Source organism: Phascolarctos cinereus, unplaced genomic scaffold, assembly GCF_003287225.1.
Source record: "Phascolarctos cinereus isolate Bilbo 61053 unplaced genomic scaffold, phaCin_HiC Scaffold_2;HRSCAF=192, whole genome shotgun sequence".
Lineage (NCBI taxonomy): Eukaryota > Metazoa > Chordata > Mammalia > Diprotodontia > Phascolarctidae > Phascolarctos > Phascolarctos cinereus.
Window position 1 is genome coordinate 214,007,853 of NW_027555625.1, and position 22,868 is coordinate 214,030,720.

Genomic DNA, 22,868 nt, shown 5'->3' on the forward strand with positions numbered 1-22,868 from the left:
CGTAAGACATACTGTGTACTTTTCAGTAACTGGAATGTCATTATTGGATAGTTAAAAATTATAATATAACCAATAAGATATGATTATTTAAATCCTAAATTTAACTAAGTTTCACTATTGGGTTAACGTTAACATTTGTCATCACCAGAAAACACTTAGCTTATTTATTTATTATTTAGTTTAACTCTGCTTCTACTATTAAGTCCCCAAGTGCCAAAGCCTTTACAATAACATGTATTAAACATTAATGTGGACATGAAGCTATCCCAAAATAATGTAATATCTCCATTTATTAACAGCATGATGACATATACACCAATATCAGTAACAAAGAATCTTAAGGAGTAACTAACATCAAAAAATTACTCTTCAGCATAATTAAACACTGTAAGGCTGTCAACAGCCATTAATATGAAAGGCATATTAGTAAGCTGCCCATTATCAATGAAACTAACTTCATTCATAAGTAAAGATCAAGTGGCAATGGAATGAAAGGCAATGTATACAAGGGCATACAATTTAAACTGCAGGTCTGCCATTTATTTTAACATGTACAACCTTTGGTAAAGCACTTCACTTCTGTGTACCTGGAGTTTCCTCATCTAGTTTGACCAGATTACCTCTAAGGTCTCTACCAACTCTAAAGTATGATACTATGCTGTAATGCCACACTTATAATCAGTACTGGCATTCAACTGAACATTTGGCAACTAGCATAAAAAAGATGCCACTAAGAATCAAAACACTACAGCTCCAGTGCCAACTCTATCACAAACTACCTACGTGCCCTAACTGTAGATTTCAATTTCCTCATTTAGAAAATTAAGAGTATTAGAACAGATATGAGATCTATTCCTGTTCTCATATTCTATAATTCTCCTATTCTCATGGAATCCAGAGATACTACAAACCCAAAATGTAATGTAGCAATATGTCAAAGTAAAAAAAATAATAATAACAGATTTGTAAATTGGGGGCTCTGGTTTCAAACACAGACTCCAACATTTACTGTTTTAAGCACAAGACAGGTGCATCCTCCTGAGGCTGTTTCCTCATCTGTAAAATACACATAATGCTTATATTATCTACCTCAGAAAATTACTGAGGACATCACCTCAAAACCTTCAAGTACTTTAAAAGGGGTAATTATTATTATTATTATTATTTTATTCCTCATTTATACTTACATTTCAAAGACTCAATTCTTTTCTGCTTCATTTAAATATTAAAAACTGATTATAATTTTCTGAACCAAGGAAAAAAGGAATGCTAATTCTAGATACACTTAAATATAGACTAGATATTTACCATTTAAAAGCCTCACATCTCTGTTATATTATCAATGTGCCTATAGCCCATACTATCAAGTATCCATAGTCAAAATTATATGTAGAAGGAAATAAAATAAAGAGTAAAATTTACAACTTCTACTTCCCAGGAGATTCTAAGTATCTGCTCTGAATTCAGATACTATGTTGCTATTGCCTGTCTCCTGGACACATGATGCAAGTTACACCTATAGGATCATCTTCAGTACCAAATCAACTCATAAAACATTTATTAAGCTTCTACTATGTGGAAGGGACATGGAAAATCACAAAAATACACCTTGAAAAGAAATTTAATACAGAAAAACATCTTCCATTGCACCATGAAAAAGATCACACTAGGACTCAGTGTACTCTATTCAAATGAAAAAGCAACACATCAAAGTGTTCACCAATCAAAACAAGGGGCTGCTACAATTGACTACCTGGCAATCATTTTTGAAGGCCAAAATGCTGGACATTTAATATCCTGAATGAGAAATTAGATAACAGACACTGCTCTCCACAGCTGAAGATTCTGGTTTTTAGCTCATTGCCTAGCACACAACAGACGCTTAATAAATGCTAGCTAACTAAAAAAAATAGTAACTTCGAATGACAAACAATTGGTGTTCAGCAGCTTAACAAGTGGAAACAAAAATATTTAAATAACTTTCTATATGGAATCCCCACATTTTGGGGAGCTCAAAATTTCAATTCCTATTCCACTAGCTCAAAAATGGCTAAAAATTTAATAACCTAAAGAAAAATACTTTCACATTTGGAATAAATTCAAAACTGTAAACTGACATTACTATGCTCTTACAATTGGACACTATAATAAATTATACGATGTTCAAATTTAAACCCAGAATTTTGAACAAAGCAAAATAATGCCCAGTGGGGTTTATCTACAGGATATCACATTCTTCAGCAAACATCCACTGAATAATTGTGCAATAGAATATCCAATATTTAAGCAAGATTGTAGTCAGTGGTCATAAATACATTTGATACACCATTTCCTTGTACATATAATCTGAGCTCATTTAAGAATCTACACATACAAAAATAGTTAATAAAAGCAGAGAGTAAAGACATTCATATTTAATTTCACTTACCTCTGTAACTGGTAATTCAAGCTGAACTACATCATCTTGCTTTGAAACAGGAGTTTGCAGAGCAGTGTCTAGCAACAAGATCCCATTAAGGTCTTTCCTACACCCTACTGCATAGTCATCCACAAAGATAACTTTATCCACAGCAGATATATACTGACATTTCACCCGTCCACCTGGTTTGGCTGTAGAGGACAAAAATCAAACATTTGGCAAAAGGAAAAGTGTCCCAAATACAATTTAAGAAAATTAAATCCATCATTTAGCAAACTGGCACACTGACCAAAGCCCCCAAATACATTTTAATAATATTGTACCACCCTAAATTAATGTATTTGGAAAAAGATAGTTTTTTTTTTAATCTCTATATATCTTGCACAATTCTGTGCCAGGAACCAAATTTTTTCTTCAATGGAAGGGGAAGAAAAATAATAACACTTAAATGTCATGTACAGGACACCCACTACACAATGCAAATAAAGATTGATTAATCTAAACTTCTACTTTGTTTTGGCTTGGAGGTGACCCTGGGTTCAAATTACATATCTCAGCGAAGCACAAGTTCTGGCAGGGTCTATGAAGTTGTAAAAACTCTTGGAGTACGTTCCAGGCAACATATTGTAACTGAGAACAGGCTTATTTTAAGTAGTTGGCAAGTACTTTTAAAATACTTTTTTTGAGCATAACTACCCAAGAAACCCATAAAAATACACAATACATTTTAATCTTAGATCAGTTTGATTTACCAACCTGGCAGAAAATGGGGAAGATACTAAAAGGCAAAGTTTTGGACCATCTTTATTCATTTAGCTTAGACATTAGATTAATTTTGGGCAGCTAGGTGGCACAGTGAATAGAGTGCTAGGCCTGGAGTCATGAAGACTCATCTTCCTGATTTCAAATCTTGCCTCAGGCAGGTACTAGTTGTGTGACCACAGGCAAGTCACTTAACCCTGTTTGTTTCAGTTTCCTCATCTATAAAATGAGCTGGAAAAGAAAATGGCAAATCACTCCAGTATCTTTGTCAAGAAAACTCCAAATGGAGTCACAGAGTCAGACACAACTGAGAACAATCAAACAATGAGATTAATTTAAACATTAATGCAATTATACATGTGAAAAATTAACATGATGATCAAAAAGCTGACATACTACTTGAAGAATACTGACACCTACAATACTTTTTAAAAAAGCATTAAATATAAAGAGGTTGAATAAGATACCTGACAAGTTCCCCTTACAGAAATAAAGAGGTTGATGAAATTGAATACATAGACTATCCAAAGGAAATAAGAATTATTTCATCACCATGCCTTGCATTATTGGCCATGAACTTAAAAAAAAATTAGCTGCAGCTTAAAGGCCAACATCTGGGGTAGAAGAGGAAGAGGTAGTGAAGTCTACCCAGAACTTAACAAGATCCTTCTGACCAGAGGCTTTCCAACTTTTTAATCTCAGGACCCCTTTACACTCTTAAAAAGTCAAGACTTTCTTTTTTCTTGTTTGCACTCCCAACATTTAACACAGTGCTTTACACATCGTAGGCACTTATTGAATATTTACTATGACTATCAAACTGGCAAAATGCAGTAAAAGATAAAGAATCAATATTCAAAAAAGTATGTTAACAGCTGGTGTAGCTATGAATTAAGCTATTCTAAAAAACAATTTCAAATTATGGAAAAGGCAGGTAGGTGGCTCAGTGGATACAGCACTGGACCTGAAGTCATGAAGAACTGAGCTCAAATTCGGCTTCAAACACTTACTAGCCATGTGACCTTGGACAAGTCACTTAACTTCTGTTTGCCTTAGTCTACCAGAGAAGAAAATGGCAAACCACTCTAGTATGTTTGTCAAGAAAACCCCACAGCCAGTATTGGCATGCTGTGATCAGCAAGGTCACAACAACTGAGTTGAGAGTCCTATAATTTTCCATTCTTCAAGTAGGCCATTTCTTTCTTTTTTTTTTTAAGGCAATTGGGGTTAAGTGACTTGCCCAGGGTCACACAGCTAATGTCAAATGTTTGGTCTGAGGGCCAGATTAAGTGTCAAGCGTTTGGTCTGAGGCCATTTTCTTAACAGAAAAATGTGAAACCAACAGTGGTAGTTGTGCTTCACCTCCTTTATGTCGCCTTTCTTTACATTATTTTATTCATGAAGATATCTGGGAAATTTTCATATATGATTTCTTGAAATATGGTACTCAGGTGCCTTTTCTGGTCATGATTTTCAAGTAGTCCAATAATCTTTAAATTATGACTTTTTGACCTGATGTCAAGGTCAGGTTGTTACTTTTGTTTTTTAAACAGGAAATGCCTTTCCTGTTTAAATAGAATTTCCTTCTTCTGCTTTTTTTTTTTGCAGACTTTTGATTCTTTTTCCTAGTATTTATTGTTTCCTTAAGTCATTGTTTTCGATTTGGTCCATTCTAATTTTCTAGGCATTTATCAACTGGGTAAGGTTTAACATGTCCTGTATGAAATCACTTATTCTCTTCCTCATTGTTTTCCTCTAGAGCTCCCATTTCACTTATGATCTTTTTATCTGTTGTTCCATTTCTTCCAGGAACTCATATTCCTTTTTCTTTTAACTGAGGTCCCTTCTTATGAAATTATTTTTTTTCCTTTAGTTTTGTGTCTTGGACATCCTGGGATGGAGAAAATCTTATTATTGTTGGTATCTTCTTCTACTACTTATATTCACAGCCTAAAATGGGATATTGTGTCAGAGATACTGGGGTCCTGACACAGATTTCCCTTTCACGGATGTCATCAATGCATAAGATTCTGGGCTCATCTATAGCCTCTAGGCACAGAGTCTTGCATTCTTCTTGGCTCTCACAGTAGCTCAAGTTAATATGGTGCAAACATTCTGAGCCCCTAACAAGGTGGGCCTCGAGGACACAGGTTTCCTACCCCTGCAAGGTATCATAGGCTGATCCTTCCCATTTGAGTCTTAGCAATTCTCATACCCATATACAAGCTCAGAGTTCTGACTTCAGGTATCCGACTGTTCTGGGGTTTCCTTGTCTGCATACTCAGGTCTTCATGTTCCCCTCCCTTCCCTTGATTCCACAGCACTACATTTTTAGGTGCCCCTGGAGCCTTCTTGGTTCACACTGGAAGGGTTGAAAGCGTTGTACTCACCCTCAACTTTTCTGACTTGATCTCTACTTTATTTATCCTTTTAATTTCTTAAACACTTACTAGTGTTTAAGCACTGTACTTAAGGACTAAAGATACAAATATAAGCAAGGAAAGTGTCTTCTGCTGGTTCATCCAGCATGATGCCCTCTACAGGTGTTCCTCAAGGCTCAGTCCTAGAGATATAGGTGTTTCCCAAATCTTAGCCCTCCCTTTTTCTCTCTACATTCTCTTTCTTATTGACTTCAACAGTTTCCAAAGGTTTATCACCCCTATACTGATGACTTCCAGATCTAGTCCTAGTTTTTAAGGAGCTTCAATTCTACATCACCAGCTGCCTATTAGAATTTCAAAATGGATTGTTCTAGATACCTCTCAAACTCAATAGATCCACAACTGAACTCTTATCTTTACCCTAAGGTATTTCAGCACCAAAAGTTTAAGAATCCATTAGTTCACTTTTGAAGAATGGTACTGATTTTCAAAGCTAGGGGGTCAGACTAACACATGCAAGATATAGTCATTTTACTACATGTAGCCATGGTGAAGCAAATATGGTTTAGCTAAACGTCAGGTTTAAGTCTTGGCTCTACTACTCTTGCTTCTCTGTGACACTGGGCAAATCACATCAGCTCTCCGAATCTCGATTTGGTCCTTTAAACTTATGATACTACTTGATTTACCTCTCTTGCACAGTGGCTGTAAGAAAAACTCTCAGCAAACTGTAATAGTGCTATATAAGTGACCATAAAGGGTGTGAAGCACTTTGCAAGTTTCAAAATCACTATATTAGGCTGAACAAGGTGTGGTATATGATTATGATGGAATCTATTGTAGTATAAGAAATGATGAGCAGGATACTCTCAGAAAAACCTAGAAAGACTTGCATGGGCTGATGCAAAGTGAAATGTTCTGTGTGTGTACAAAGTAACAGCAACATCGTAAGATGATCAGTGGTGAATGACTTAGTTATTCTCAGCAATCCAAAACAACTATGAAAGACTTATGATGAAAAATGCTATCCATCCCCAGAGAAAGAACTGATAGTGTCTGAATATGGATTGAAGCATGCTTTTTTTTTTACGTTTTCTTGAGTTTTTCTTTGGTTTTCTTTCACAATATGACTATTATGGATATGTTTTGCATCACTACACATGTATAACCTATATAGAATTGCTTGCCTTCTCAATGAAGGGGCCGGAGGGAGGGAGGAGGGAGAGAATTTGGAACCTGAAGTTTTAAAAACTGTTAAAAATTGTTTTTATATGTAATTAGGGGAAAATAAAATACTAAAAAAAACTATATTTATATAAGCTAAAGTTAGTGTGCAAAAATTCATGAATATGGAGATCTATACAGACCCCCTTGCCCTTTCCTCTCTGCCCATCAAGGTCTGAACAGACCATCCATTTTGACCATTAATGAATAAATATCAATACCTCACATCACTCTTACACCTGAACTCTGCAAAGTTTAGGTAGTGGATATGTTTTATTTCTATGTTATGGATAAAGAAGCTGAGATTCAGGGGCGAGGTGACCTATCTACAATTATATATAAATCTATATGTATCTCTCCAATCCACCATCACCAATTGTCTACTGGATGTACATTTCTCACTAGCTGTCCCACAGGCATCTGAAATGCAACATTATCTTTACCCACAATGCACTGGTCTTCCTATTTTCCTATTTCTTACACCCTCGTCCTTTCCAATCACCCATATTCATAACCTCAGAGTCATCCTAGACTCCTCACTCTGTCTTACCCTTCACATCTCATCAGTTGCTAGACTTTATATATTCTACCTCCTTAACATATCACATACATCCCCTTCGGTTCTCTCACAAAGCCATATCCTATTTCAGGTCCTCATCAACTCTGACTCATACTGTTTCATTTAGCCTCATAATGAATCTCCCTACTCAATCCATCTTCCACACAGATGTCGAATCTATATTCCTAAAGTATAAATCTAACCCCATCACTGCCCTGCTCAAAGGCTCCAACAACTCCCTCTTGCCTCTAAGATAAAATACAAACTCTAGTGTTTGACATACACAGCCAGGGGTACTGAAGTCAGCTCAAACCAGTTCTCTCTGATCATTAAATTTTCAGTGTGAGCATTTATACTTTGGAAATCCTCAATATAAATCACGGCTTGATTTATTTTTTTGATTGCTTATACTTAATAAAATGATGGAGAAAATGTTAATAATGCAAACTAAACTTTAAAATGTGTCCTGCCTACTACTTTTTTTTTTCTGGAAAACCAACTAGTTAAATATTTACCAGAACACCACTGCTTACAACCCTTCACAATCTGGGCTCTGGCTTACCTTATGAGGCTTTACACATTAAGCCATTTCATGCATGCTTTATTCCAGCCAAACTGCCCTACACATCATTCCATCTCCAATCTCCAAACCTTTGCACAGATTATCTAATGAACTCTCTTTCCCTAACTTCCACCTCTTAGAAACTTGTCTAGCTTCTGAGAAAACTCACGTGCCACCTATTAACACGAGGACTTTTCTAATCCTCTCAACTACTAGTGCCCCACTACTTAACTTCTTTATATTTACATTACATATACTTTATATTTACTTGTACATCATTTCCTTGACAGAAAGAATGATTCTTGAAAGCCAGAATTTTTTTTTGTTTTTGTCTTTGTGTCTCTAGTGCCTGATATACAGGTCCTTAAGAAATGCTTATTAAATGATAGATACAATGTGGAGAGAGATCAGAGAGGACTAAGAAGTGGGAAGCAACAGACCAGGAAAGGCATCTCACAAGACAGCATTTAAACTTGGCTCTGAAGGGAAACAGGGATCTCAAGGGACAGAAGTGAGGAGAGAAAGGATTCCAAAAATGAGTAACAGCTTATACAGAAGCATGAAGATAAAAAAGATAGAAGATCATGTACAGAGAAGAAAAAAGGTTAGGCTGGTTACAATGTAGGGGGAAAGTATAATGTTAGTTTATGTACATGTGTATAAATGTAACAGAAAAATAAGCTGGAGCTAGGTTGTAAAGGGCTTTAAATAGCAAGAGTTTGTATTTTATCACAGAGGCCACAGAAGCTTTTTGAGCAGGGAAATGATATGGTTACAAATATCAATGTGGCATCTATATGTAAAATGGATTAGGGAAGTGTAAGATTGGAAACAGGAAGACCAATTAGGATGTTATTACAATAATCCAGATAAGCTGTGATGAAGGCCTGAACTGGGTAGTGGTAGTCAGTGGAGAGAAAGAGAAATAACTCTAAAGGAGATGGGAAACACTTTGCCTCCAATTTAATTCAGCAAGTACTTACTTATCTATCCCTCAAATGAAACAGATACATTAGGAGAAATGGGATGAGGAGGAAGGACTAAGAAGAGATAATGATAAGATCACAGATAAAATCATAAAGGGCTTTAGAGATCATCTAATTCAGCAGTTCACAAAGCATAGTCCAGGAACCCCTGGGGTCACCTACACACTTTTGGAGGTCCACAGGATCAAAACTATTTTCATGATAACACAAATACATTTTTATTTCTAATACAGTAAATATCAATAGCTATAAACCACATAAGCAAAACCTTTCTAGGGTCCTAAATTTTTAGGTGTGAAAAAAGTCTTGAGATAAAAAAATTTGAGAAACACAGATCTAGTTCAACCCATTTTATAGATAAGAAAACTGAGGCTCATAGATGTTAAGCATTTTGCCCAAAGTCATATTAAGGAGTAAGCCATTGAAATAAGATATAAACCTAGGTCCTCTTACTCCAAATTCAAAATCTTCCCACTATCCCAGAAGTTCCATTTTGTGTGTTGGCTCATTGCAGGTGTGCTTGCTAATGTGTGCTAAACACGCTTGCTGATTGAATGGCATTTTTAATTTTGAGGTATCAATGGTATAGAAGATTCAGTAAGTGCTTACTAAATACCAGGCACTGTGCTAAGTGCTCATGATACAAAAACGAGCAAGCAAAACAATCTCTTCGTCAAGGAGCTTACATTCAAATAAAGGGAAGGCAATCTATGAAGACCAACTGGAAAGCTGGTAGCAGATGGGGAGTAGAAACAATATCTAGGAAGTGTCATGGAGGCCTATTTCTGAGCAAGATGAGGGAAATCCTATTAAGTTTCACAGTGGGAGTGGGGAAGAAGACAAAGTTAATGACTTAAATGCAGGTACCATGATTTGGAAACGGCGGCCATGAAATGAAGATGGTTAACAAGAGAGATGAGAGCTGGATATGCAGATATAGGAGTCATCTCCATAGATGACTACATCCATTAAAACCTATATCTCTCCTCTCTTTCATGGCCAGGTTGACAGGAAGAACTTTCTATTCTAGATGCTTCCATATTCCACCTACTCAGCCCCTTACGGCTATGCTTCACTCCACTGAAACTCTCTCTCCAAAATAATCAACCATGTTAGCTTCTAAACCCAATTATCTTTTTTCTTAGTTCCCTTCCATCCTGATGTGTGCTTCTTCTGACAGTGTCGACCTCTGATTCGTCTTTAAAATGCTCTCTTTTGGGGCAGCTAGGTGGTGCAGTGGATAGAGCATTGGCCCTGCAGTCAGGAGGACCTGAGTTCAAATCCAGCCTCAGACCAAACACCTGACACTTACTAGCTGTGTGACCCTAGGCAAGTCACTTAACCCCAACTGCCTAAAAAATAAAAAATAAATGCTCTCTTTTGCCTTGCGTCCTCTTCCCTCCTCTACTCTCTCTCTCCTCCCTTCTTTTTTCCCCTCCTTTTCCTCCCTCCACTATCTTCTCTCTCTTCTTCTAAATATTGGACTACTCTTCATTCTCTTTGGCTGAATCATCATCCATCTCTTGAACCCTTAGTTTGAATATCATCTAGAGTTCTACCCTGGGTCCTTTTCTTTATTTTCTCTCAATGATCTCTTTTTCTCCAGTATAGGTTCTGAGTAATTACAAATCCTTTAATGGCCCCATACATTCCCCTAAAACAAAGGCCTATCTGTTTAAATACCCACATAGTCTTCTACAAACTCCTAATTCAATGTTTCATCATAGCTGGAGGTGAATCTAGGTCCTCAAAGGTTACATAAGCTGAGAACAAGCTCTGACAAATTCTACAAGTCTTTGAGTATGGTATCAGCAACAGATTGAATCTGCTTTCTAAGAACATAGAGCCTAGTTAAGTAGGGAGAGGCTTATCATCAGAAATTTGACCACCTAGTGATGAATTCTTTAACAATAGCAACCCATGAAAGAAAGAAAAATATAAAATGGCCCTCTGTTCTGTATAGGCCCTTCCTTCAGTGAGCATAGAAGAGTGATGGAAAAGGTGACAGAGAGGGTGGATTAAGGATCACAATTTCAAGTTAGTCAATGATCTTATAAATGAGATCCTTTTCCAATCACCAATCAGTGGATAGTGAAGAACCGAATCATCTCACACTCAGTATTTCACCATGAACTAAACCAGAAGACAAAAGGTAGTACAGCTAAATGGAAAAACAACTCAGAGATTCTCCTTAGAATCTGCTGTGTGTGTGCAATAAGACAACCAAACTGCCAAAATTAGAACAAAGTTAGAATAAAAATAACAAAGATATAACAAGTGAGACAACTAAATCTTAACCTATTTAAATGAGTTATTAATGATTAGGAAAATGAGATATGGATGAAATAAAGGAAGAGTACAATAATTTCCTTCATAAATTTAATCAAGGTAAATAAACTGTCACAAAACCAAAAGCGCCTAAAACCACCTGAGACAAACAGCAGCCAAAAGAAATACTAGTTTAGAATAACTTCATTTCTAAAATCTTACAGCGAATGAGGGTGAGAGATTATGAACAATGGAGAGAAAAAATAATTTAAAGAAAGCACCACAAAATATTCAAGTGAGCAAAGTTAACCCAAAAGAATAAAACTATAAAGACAATAAACTGAGAAGAAAAAAGGGGAAAAGATTTGTAAAGATATAACAAACTCTTTTCACTATATCTACATTCTAACATTATCATCCCTGATGAGCTTATAAAGCATCCTTTTTGTGATATGTTGGGAAATCTAGTGAAGCCCTATATGCACGTTTTCAAAATAATATTTTTAACTATAGAAAACAGAATTACAGCTTCGGAGAAAGAAGATAGCGGAGTAAGACAGAAACTTGCCTAAGCTTTCGCAAATTTCACTCCTCAAAAAGCCAGGAAAGCCTCTTCAAAACCAGAATACTACTATGTTCTTTACAAGAAACACATTTGAAGCAGAGTAAAAGTAATGGGCTGGAGCAGAAACTAATATGCTTCAGCTGGAGTAAAAAAAAAAATACTTAACAGGGGTAGCAAACATGATGTCCAACAAAGCAAAAGTAAAAATAGATTTAATTAAAAAAAGATAAGGAAGCAAACTGCATCTTGATTAAAGGCACCACAATGAAATAATATCAATAAACACAGATGCACCAAATGGAACAGCATTCAAATGTTTAAAGGAAAAATTAAATTAATTACAAGAGGAAATAAACAGTACAACTATACTAGTGGTGGAACCTCAATGTTCCCCTCTCAGAATTAGATAAATCTATTAAAAAAAATAAACAAAAAAGAAGGAAGTGAATAGAATTTTAGAAAAGTTAGCTATGATTAAGATGTCTAGAGAAAATCAAATGGTAATAGAAAAGAATATACCTTTTACTCAGTGGTACATGACACCCACACAAAAACTGACCACATTTTAGGGCGTAAAAAACTCACAAGGGGCAGCTAGGTGGCTCAGTAGATAGAGCACTGGTCCCAGAATCAGAACGATCTCAGTTCAAATCCAGACTCAGACACCTGACAATTAACTAGCTTGTGACCCTGGGTAAGTCACTTAACCCCAGATGCCTGAAAAAAAAAAACCCAAACTCATAACCAAATGCATAAATATTAAATGCATCCTTTTCAGATCATAATGCAATAAAAACTACATTCAACAAAAGGCCATGGAAAGACAGATTAAAAACTAACTGGAAACAAAATAATCTAATCCTAAAGAATGACTGGGTCAAAGAACAAATCACAGAAACAACCAATAATTTCATTAAAGAGAATGACAACAACAAAACACCATACCAAAATTTACAGGATGCAACCAAAGCAGTACTTGTGGAAAATTTTATATCTCTAAATACTTACATCAATAAAATAGAGAAAGAGTAGATCAATAAACTGGGAATGCAACTAAAAAATAAAACTAGAAAAAGAATAAATTTTAAATCCCCAATTAAACATCAAATTAGAAATCCTGAAAATCAAAGGAGACTAATAAAACTGAAAGTAAGGAAAACACTGAACTCATAAAACTAGAAGCTGGTTTTAAGAAAAAACAATAAAATAATAGAAACCATTGGTTAACACCATTTAAAGAAAGAAGAAAACCAAATCACTAGTATCAAAAATGAAATGGGTGAATTCACCCACCACAAATGAAGAGTAAATTAAAGCAATTATTAGGAGCTACTTTCCCCAATTACATGCCAATAAATCTGACAATATAAGCAAAATGGATGAATATTTACAAAAATATAAACTGCCCAGATTAACAGAAGAGGAAATAGAATACTTAAATAACCCAAACTTAGAAAAAGAAAATGAACAAGCTATCAATAAGCTCCCTAAGAAAAAATCCATAGGAGTAGATGGATTCACAAGCGAATTCTGCCAAACATTTAAAGAACAATTAATTCAATACTATATAAACTATTTGGAAAAATAGGCAAAGAAGGAGTCCCACCAAATTCCCTTTACAGCACAAATGTGGTGCTAATACCTAAACCAGGAGGAGTGAAAACAGAGAAAGAAAACTATAGACCAATTTCTTTAACGAATATTGATGCAAAAAATTTTATATAAAATACTAGGATCCAGAGACTGCAACAAAATGTCACAAAGTGCATACACTATGACCAGGGATTTATACCAGGAATGCAGGGCTGGCTCAATATTGGGAAAATTATCAGCATAACTGACCATATCAATAACAAAGCCAACCAAAATCATATGATTATCTCAAGAGATGTAGAAAAACTTTCGACAAAATACAATACCCATTCCCACTAAGAACACTAGAAAGCAACTTATTCAGTGTCATATCAATCAAACTATTAAAAATAATTTTATTAAGCTAGGAAAAAATTGTAACAAAATTCACCTGGAAAACAAAAGGCAAAGAATACCAAGGGAATAAGTAAATGGGAAAGGTGACCTAGCCATACCAGCCTCAAACTGTATAATAAAGTGGTAATCATGAAAACAATCAGGTACTCACTAAGAAAGAGTGGGAGATCGGTGGAAAACATTGGGTATACAATAAACAGTAATAAATTACCACAGAAATCTAGTGTTTGAATGGTCAAAGGATATGAACAGACAGTTCTCAGATGAAGAAATTAAAGTCATCTATAGTCATATGAAAAAATGCTCTAAATCATTACTGATTAGAGAAATACAAATCAAAGCAACTCTGAGGTACCACATCACACCTATCAGAATGGCCAACATGACAAAACAGGAAAATGATAAATGTTGGAGATGTGGGAAAATTGTAACACTAATGCATTGTTGGTGGAGTTGTGAAATGATCCAACCATTTTGGAGAACAATTTGGAACTATGCCCAAAGGGCTATAAAAAATGTGTATACCCTTTGACCCAGCAATGGTACTTCTAGGGCTATATCCCAAAGAGATCACACAAATGGGAAAAGGACCCACATGTACAAAAATATTCATAGCAGCTCTCTTTGTGGTGGCAAAGAATTGGAAATTGAGAGGATGCCCATCAATTGGGGAACAGCTGAGCAAGCTGTGGTGTATGAATGTAATGGAATACTACTGTGCTATAAGAAATGATGAACAGGTTGACTTCAGAAAAACCTGGAAAGACTTGTATGATCTGATGCTGAGTGAAGTGAGCAGAACCAAGAAAACTTTGCACACAAAAACAGCCACATTATGCGATGACTAATATTGATAAACTTAACCCTTCTCATCAATACAAGGATCTAAAACATCTTCAGAGGCCTTGTGATGGAAAATGCTCCAAAGAAAGAACTATGGAAGCTGAATTGCTATCACTTTTTCTTCCTCTTCTGTTGAGTTTTGTTTCCTCTTTCTGATGGTTCCTCCTATTGGTTTTAGTTTTTACTTCAACTTCACTAATGTGAAAATATGTTTAATAGGAATGTAAATGTATAGCCTATATCAGATTGAGCACTGTCTTAGGGAGGGTGGGGGGGAGGAAGGGGGAGAAAAATTTTCAACTCTAAAGCATATGGAAGTGATTGTTGATAAACCAAAATAAAATAATAAAATTTTTTAAAAAAAGAAAGAAATCTAGTGTTTGATAAACCCAAAGATAACAGCTTTTAGGACAAGAACTCACTATTTAACAAAAACTGCTGGGAAAACTGGGAAACAGTATGGCAGAAATTAGGTATAGATCAATATCTCCCACCATAAACCAAGACAAGTTTAAAATGGGTACATGATTTAGACATAAAGGGTGACAATATGGCCAAATTAGAGGAGCATGAAATAGTTTGCCTATCACATCTATGGGTAATGACCAAACAAGAGAGAGCATCACATAATATAAAATGGATAATTTTGATTATACTAAATTAAAAGGCTTCTACATAAATAAAATCAATATAGTCAAGATTAAAAGGAAAGCAGAGAGCTGGGAAACAATTTTTACAGTCAAGTGTTTCTGATACAGGCCTCATTTCTCAAATACACAGAGTCAAATTCATAAGAATACAAGTCATTCCCCAATTGATAAATGGCCAAAAAACATGAAAAGCAGTTTTCAGATGAAGAAATCAAACCTATAGTCATATTTTTAAAGATGTTCTAAATCACTATTGAATAGAGAAATTAAAATTAAAATAACCCTAAGGTACCATCTCACACCTATCAGGATATGGCAGAAAATATGACAGAAAAAAACTATAAATGTTGGAGGAGATATGTGAGAAAATTGGGACACTAATGCAGTTTTTTTGATGGAGTTGTGAACTGATCCAACCATTGTGGAGAGCAATTTGGAACTACGTCCAGAGGGCTATAACTGTACAAACCCTTTGACCCAAGAACAGCACTACTAGGTCTGTATTCCAAAGAGATTTCCACCCCCCCCAAAAAAAAGAGGGGAAGAAGGACCCATTTGTACAAAAAGATTTATAGCAGCTCTTTTTTGTAGTGGCAAAGAATTGCATGCCCATCAATTGAATAATGGCTAAACAATTTGTGGTACATGAATATAATGGAATACTAATATGCTATCAAAAATGAATGAGCAGGTTGATTTCAGAAAAACCTCAAAAGACATGAACTGACACAGAGTGAAGTGAGCAGAACCAGAAGAACACTGTACACAATAACAATAATACCATACGATAATCAACTCTGACTTAGCTATTCTCAGCAAAGACAATTGCAAAGGACTCATGATGAAAAATGCTACTGATCTCCAAAGAAAGAACTGATGGAGTCTAAATGAAGATTGAAGCATACTATTTTTCACTTTATTTGGGGGAGAGGGGTATTTCTTTTTTGGTCTATATTTTCTTTTACAATATGACTAATATGGAAATATGTTTTGCATGATTGCACATACATAAGCTGTATCATATTGCTTACCATCTCAAGCAGAAGGGGGAAAGGAGAGAATTTGAAATTCAAAATTGTTTGAAGCGAATGTTAAAAATTGTTTTTATATGCAGTTAGGAAAAATAAAACATTATTTAAAAGAAAGTAAGATTACAAAGGAAACCAACTAATTATTTTGAAAGATCTATCAAAACAAAAATTTAAGTTCATGGACCACCAATTAAAAACCCCTATTAGGGAGAAAAAAGAACCGATACTAAAAAGAAAAAAGATGAGAAAAGCTTGAATCACACCAAGTATATATAAAAGAGGTCCTGGCTGGAGACAATTTCATCAGCTTATAGGGATAGAATTCTAAAGTATCTTAAGATGTGGTGCTCAGAAGTGAAAACAATATACCAGATGCTCTTGGGTAAAGCACAAGTGTAATATCAACTCCTTATTCCTGGAAGCTATGCCTCTCTTTAAAAAGCTCAAGACTGAATTAGCTTTGACATTTTCCAAATCACACTGCTGATTCATGTGAAACTTATAAGACCACCAAAATCACCAGATCTTTTTCAAACTGCTATCTAAGTATAGGCTTTACATTTCTCCTTACTAGAGTCAGCACAGCCAATGTATTATTCTGTCAAGATCTACTAACATTGTGAAAATCACTGTGTTAGCTGTATCTCTTAAGCTAACATCTGCAAAACTGTCTATACCTTAATTCAAAGCATTGATTGAAAAATAAAATTTGAATAGCTTAAAGTCAAGAATAGAGCCCTGAGGGCTATATCCCAAAGAGATCAAACAAATGGGAAAAGGACCCACATGTACAAAAATATTCATAGCAGCTCTTTTTGTGGTGGCAAAGAATTGGAAATTGAGAGGATGCCCATCAATTGGGGAATGCCTCAGCAAGTTGTGGTATATGAATGTAATGGAATACTATTGTGCTATAAGAAATGAACAGGCTGACTTCAGAAAAACCTGGAAAGACTTATATGGTCTGATGCTGAGTGAAGTGAGCAGAACCAAGAGGACTTTGTACACAATAACAGCCACATTATGCAATGACTAAGATTGTTAAACTGAACCCTTCTCAGCATTACGAGGATCTAAGACATCTCCAGAGGCCTCGGGATGGAAAATGCTGTCCACATCCAAAGAAAGAACTATGGAAGTCGAATCGCTATCACTTATTTTTACCTTCTGTTGAGTTTTGTTTCATTTTCCTGATGGTTCCTCCTATTAGTTTTAATTTTTACTTACAACTTCACTAATGTGAAATGTTTAATGGGTATGTAAATGTAAAGCCTATATCAGATTGTGCGCCGTCTTGGAGAGGGTGGGGGGGAGGAAGGGGGAGAAAAATTTTCAACTCTGAAGCATATGGAAGTGATTGTTGATAAACCAAAATAAATTAATGAAAAAAAAAATGAACCTTAAAAAAAAAAAAAAGAATAGAGCCCTGAGGAACTCTGCTGGAAGCTTCCTGAAAATAGGCACTGAATCACTATTCTTAAAATTTGGCTATTTAACCAGTACCAAATTCATCTAATCCATCAAGTCTAAATCTCTCATTTTGCACAACAGTAACTTGAAAAGAAAATAACACAGATATAAAACATGAGGGAAGGAAGGAAGGAAGGAAGGAGGGAAGGAAGGAAGGACGGATGGACTTTTTATTAAGCACTTACTATATTCCAAGCACTTGAGTATTGTATTAAGTGCCATATTCAGCACTGTAATAAGTTCAGGGGATACAAAAATTTAAAAAGACAGTCCAGGACATCAAGGAGCTTACATTCTATTCACAGGTCTAAAAGAATCTGATCCTCTTTACAAAGAAACTGCTGCCTAAAGTCCCAAAGGGACTTGCCTAAGGACACACAACCACTCGGCAGCAGAAACGGAAACAGAACGCAATTCTTCAGCCATTGCTCTTTCTACTTAACTGGCTGAAATTACTACAAGGAAAGTTGAGTCTCAAAGTAGTGTAAAGAGACTTGTCCGATGTCAGACAAATGTCATAACAACACACTGCTTCCTCTCCAAATAATTTAAGGGAGAAAGAGGGTAAAGAGAAGAAAGCATCATACATTAAGGTATATAATAATTAAGAATGTCAAGAAAATTTTCCTGAAGGTGATATATTTGAAATGAGGTGACAAAAGATAGGCTGCAGTAAGAATGGGAAGGGCTTTAAAGGTCAAAACGGTGAGTCTATATTTTACTTTAATGGCAAAACAGAGCCACTGAAGTTTTTAAGCAAAGGCATAATAAGAATTGTGCTTTAGGAAGAATGCTTTTAACACAGATCTAAGGATAAATGACAAAGAGTTCTACAGACACTGGAGATGAGGTTGGACCACACTGGGAGTACTACAGGGCAGGAAGAAGCCATACCCAAGAGCAATACAAGGTCCTAGAATCATACCAGGCTGCTACCTCATGCAGGGTGTAAGAACAAATGCCAACTGGCACCTTTGTTGCCCATTACCCAGGTCTGGATCATAGATCCCAGGTGGACTGGAATGAGGACCTACTTTTGGAGGTAGTAAGGTGCAAGAGTAAACAGCAACTATTTGGCTTAGACTCCAGAAGGTGAGTTGGGGGAACCTCAGTTCCAAAATCTAGCTCAAGGGGGGCAGAGCCAAGATGGCAGAGTAAAAGCAGTGACTTGCTTGAGCTCTCCCCCAAACTCCTCTAAATACCTTTAAAAAATGGCTCTAAACAAATTCAAAAGCAGCAAAACCCACAAAAAGACAGACTGAAACAAATTTCCAGCCCAAGACAACCCGGATGGTTGATCAGAAAGGTCTATCACACTAGGCTGGGAGAGGAACGCAGTTTGGGCATGGGTGCACCAAGCCGAAGTAAACCTGGAGCAGGCCTCATAGGACTGAATAGTGGACGGCTGTGGCAGATTCCAGACTTCTCAACCCATGAACACTAAAGACTACTTAGAAGGTCAGTACGAAAAGTCTGTGTCTACAGTGAGAGAAGCACAGGGTCCCAGCCCCATTCCCAGAGCACGACCCCAGGGTGACAGCTGCCTCCGGAGCTCCTGACCCACGGACTGAGGGGGAATCGGATGGCTGATCAGAGCCAGATTGCAGGGATCTCTTTGCTGGTGCAGGATTTTCTTACTTTGCCTGAGCTTGGATCTGGGTCACAGTTCTGGGTGGCGGCCCTGGGGCAAGGAGGAGTGCTGATGTGGTGGACCTTATAGTGTGGAGAGAGAATCCTCCTCACAGTTCCAAGACAGAAAAGAGTGCTTGTGGTCACTCATAAACCAGAGCACAGGCCAGGAAAGGAGTAAACACCTTGCCCTTGATCATAGCACCTTGGAAAAACTGAAAATTTTCAGGTCCCTAGAAGTATCTCTGAAAACTGCTCCACAAAAACCCCGAAGCTTGGGACAGTACATTCTCCACACTGCAAGCAGACTCCTACCTTAACAAAGAGTTTATAACTCAAGCAATTGGCTGGGATTATGAGCAAACAGCACAAAAAGAATCAGACCACAGAATCTTTCTTTGGTAACAAAGAAGATCAAAATCTACAACCAGAAGAAGACAACACAGTCAAAGTTCCTACATCCAAGATCTAGCCCAATCTGAAACCTGTAGAAATTTCAGGGCAGACATCCCAGAACAAGGAGAATTCTACAGTTCTATCACTAGAGATTCCCAATAGAGATTACCAGCTGGATGATAGTAGCTAGGTCCAGCAGTGGTCTAATGTTGTTCAAAACAAAATCCAGGTCAACAATTTGCAGAAATCAGACCAGAAGACAGTGATCAGATTATTCTGTGGATCAGACCATTATGAGAGCACTGAGAGCATAAAGGTCCCCTTGCCTGAGCTGTTCCTAAGAGCCTGGAATTAGACAACACTCAATATTCCAAGAAAGAAGCAATAGGACCAATAGGACCAACTCAGATATTCTCTCCAGAAATGCACCTGGCCCTAATATGAAGTCCAAAGTCAGGAAATAGGAGGAAGGAAAGAGAATAAGCATTTATTAAGCTTCTACTATGTGCCAGTCATTGTGCTAAGCACATTACAGAACTCACTGGATTCACACAACAACCCTGGGAGTTAGGTGCTATTATGATCCTCATTTTACAGTTGATGAAACTGAGGCAGACAGAGGTTAAGTGATTTGCAGCTAGTAACTGGGTGAGTCTGGATTTGAACTCAGGTCTCTTGACTCCAGCACTTTATTATACCACCTAGCTGCCTCTAAAGTAGGCTGGAAGAATGAGCAAGCAGAAAAAGAATCTGATCAGAAAAAGCTTTTATGGTATTAGAGTTGGTCAAAACACAAACTCAGGAAAAAATTACTCCAAAAACATCTACAAGCAAAACTTCAAAGAAAAACACAACTAGAACACAAATTCAACTAGATTTTCCAAAAAACATAAAGCAGGAGTTGTTTGGGGTTTTATTTTGATTTTTTTTTAAGAATTAAAGAGTGTTTTATACAAATGAAATGAGTGCACCAGGTGAAAAAATTGGAAAAGTACTAAGAGGAAGAAGAATTGGAAATATGTACAAAATCTTGCCCAAGTAACACACTCCCTAAAAATTTAAATATGCCACAAATAAGTAAATTACTCCATGAGACAAGAAACATTAAAACAAAGCAAAAAGGTGGGGGGAAACTTAGAAAATTTAAGATATCGCATAGAAAAAACCTACCTGGAAAATATGAGGGAGAAATAATGTAAGAATCATTGGAAAAACTGAAAGTCATAATTACAAAAAAAGAGTCTAGACAAAGTATTTCAAGAAACCATAAAACTGTCTAGATCTCATAAAATCAAAGGGCAAAGTTGAAAAGAGAATCTACCAGTCACCTTGTGAAATAAACTCCAAAATGAAAACTCCCAGGAACATTGTGGCCAAAATCCAGAGCTTCCAAGTCAAAGAAAATACTACAAGCAGCCAGAAAGAAAGAATTCAAGTACCTAGGAGCCACAGTCACAATCACAAGATTTAACAGCCACCATTAAAAAAGAACAGAGAGTTGGGAATATGATATTCCAGAAGGAAAAGGATATAATCTTACAACCAAGAATAACTCACCCACCAAAAGTGAGTATAATCCTATAACAGGAGTTGGGAGAGGACAGATCTTTAATGAAAAGACAACTGACAAATATTCCTGGTGAAAAGAACAGAGCTATATAGAAACTCTGAAGTTAAGAGAAGCATAAAAAGGTAAAGAAGAACAAACAATCTTAACAGTAAACTGCCTACATTTTAATATGGGGAGGTGATACATGCGTCCCATCTGAATTCTATTACCACCATACCTTATAAAGGGAGTCTATGTAGACAGAAGGCCTGGTGATAAATCTGTTATGTCTTAGTGATATTTAAAGAAAAAAAATTAAAAGCAACACAAGAGAACTACACTAAGGAAAAGGGAAAGAAAGATCAGTGAAAGTGTCTCCCATAATTGGACTGCATAAGTAGATATCTATTCAAACAAGGAAAAAGAAGGGGGGAGGGGCTGACACAAACCTCACTCACACCAACCAGCACTCAAAGGAGGGGTGAATACACACAAGGTTGGATACAAAAACACATTTCATTCAACAGAGAAACAGGAGGGCAATGGTGAAAAGGAAGAAGGAGTAATTAAAGGAAATGAAGTTTAAGGGAGAGATTAAAACTAAGCAAAACAAACTCTAAGGCTACACAAAAACATTTATATCTCTTTTGAGGTGGTAATAAGAGGAAAGCTAAGGGAGTACTCATCAACTGAAAGCATGGCCAAACAAGTTATGATATATCAGTAATGTGGAATACTATTTTACTATAAGAAATTATGAAAGAGATAGTTTCAGTAAAACCTGAGAAGACTTGCAAGAAATGATAAGAAGTAAAATAAGCAGCACCAACAGAACAAGCTATACACTGAAGACAATAATGTAAAGACAAAAACACTCAGGAACATTCAAGATTCCACAGGACTCATGATGCTACCCACCTCCTGCTAAAGAGGTAAAAGACTCAGGAGTGCAAAATGAGAGCTATATTTGTACACTTGCCACCTGGCTGCTCATTTGGATTTCCCCATGCCTCTTCACACTTAGCATAGTGCCTAAAATACAGCAGGCACTTAATAAATGTTTATTGATTAACCATGGTTTCCAGAAACTTCACAAGATCAAATCAACTCTGATTACCCACTGCCCCTGAGACCCCCTCCTAGATTCTCTATTTTTAAGAGAGAACCCAGGGAAGACACCTCATCATTTCCTACTGGATGCAAGGACTTCATTATTCCCTACCCCGTCCCCAACCTCTTTCTCTTTTTTCAGTTTCTTTTTATGTATTGTCTTTCTCCGTTAGACTAGAAGGTCCCTAAGAACTGGGACTGTCTTTTACCTTTCTTTGTATTGCCAGCAATTAGTACAGTGCAATTTTTTTTTCATCTTAAAATACTAGTTACATAGCAGCCTCCACTAGAAAAGAATGGTCACTTAGATCAGACAACAGAAATAACAAAATAAAAGACAGGAAACAAAGTTCCAGAATCTACAAGTGTATTAAGTGTTCTCACTTCCCTTACTCAACATTGGAGTAATTATTGGAGAAATTAGTCTGGGGAAGAGAAGGTGCTAAAGCAAAGATAGGCTCCACTTGGGAATTTA

General features: G+C 36.4%; 1 protein-coding gene across 8 annotated transcripts in view; it reads right to left on the reverse strand.

The window, feature by feature from the left end:
* The window catches only part of BIRC6 (baculoviral IAP repeat containing 6), a 307,740-nt gene that overhangs the window by 260,382 nt on the left and 24,490 nt on the right, over nucleotides 1–22,868 (reverse strand). For all 8 annotated transcript variants that reach the window (XR_002321676.2, XM_020972336.2, XM_020972335.2 and 5 more), the window contains exon 2: nucleotides 2,429–2,610. Coding sequence is in view for 7 of the 8 variants with exons in the window: in XM_020972336.2 (XP_020827995.1) it covers nucleotides 2,429–2,610 (182 nt within the window). In the remaining variant the exon portion in view is untranslated. The remainder of the gene's footprint in view (nucleotides 1–2,428; nucleotides 2,611–22,868) is intronic.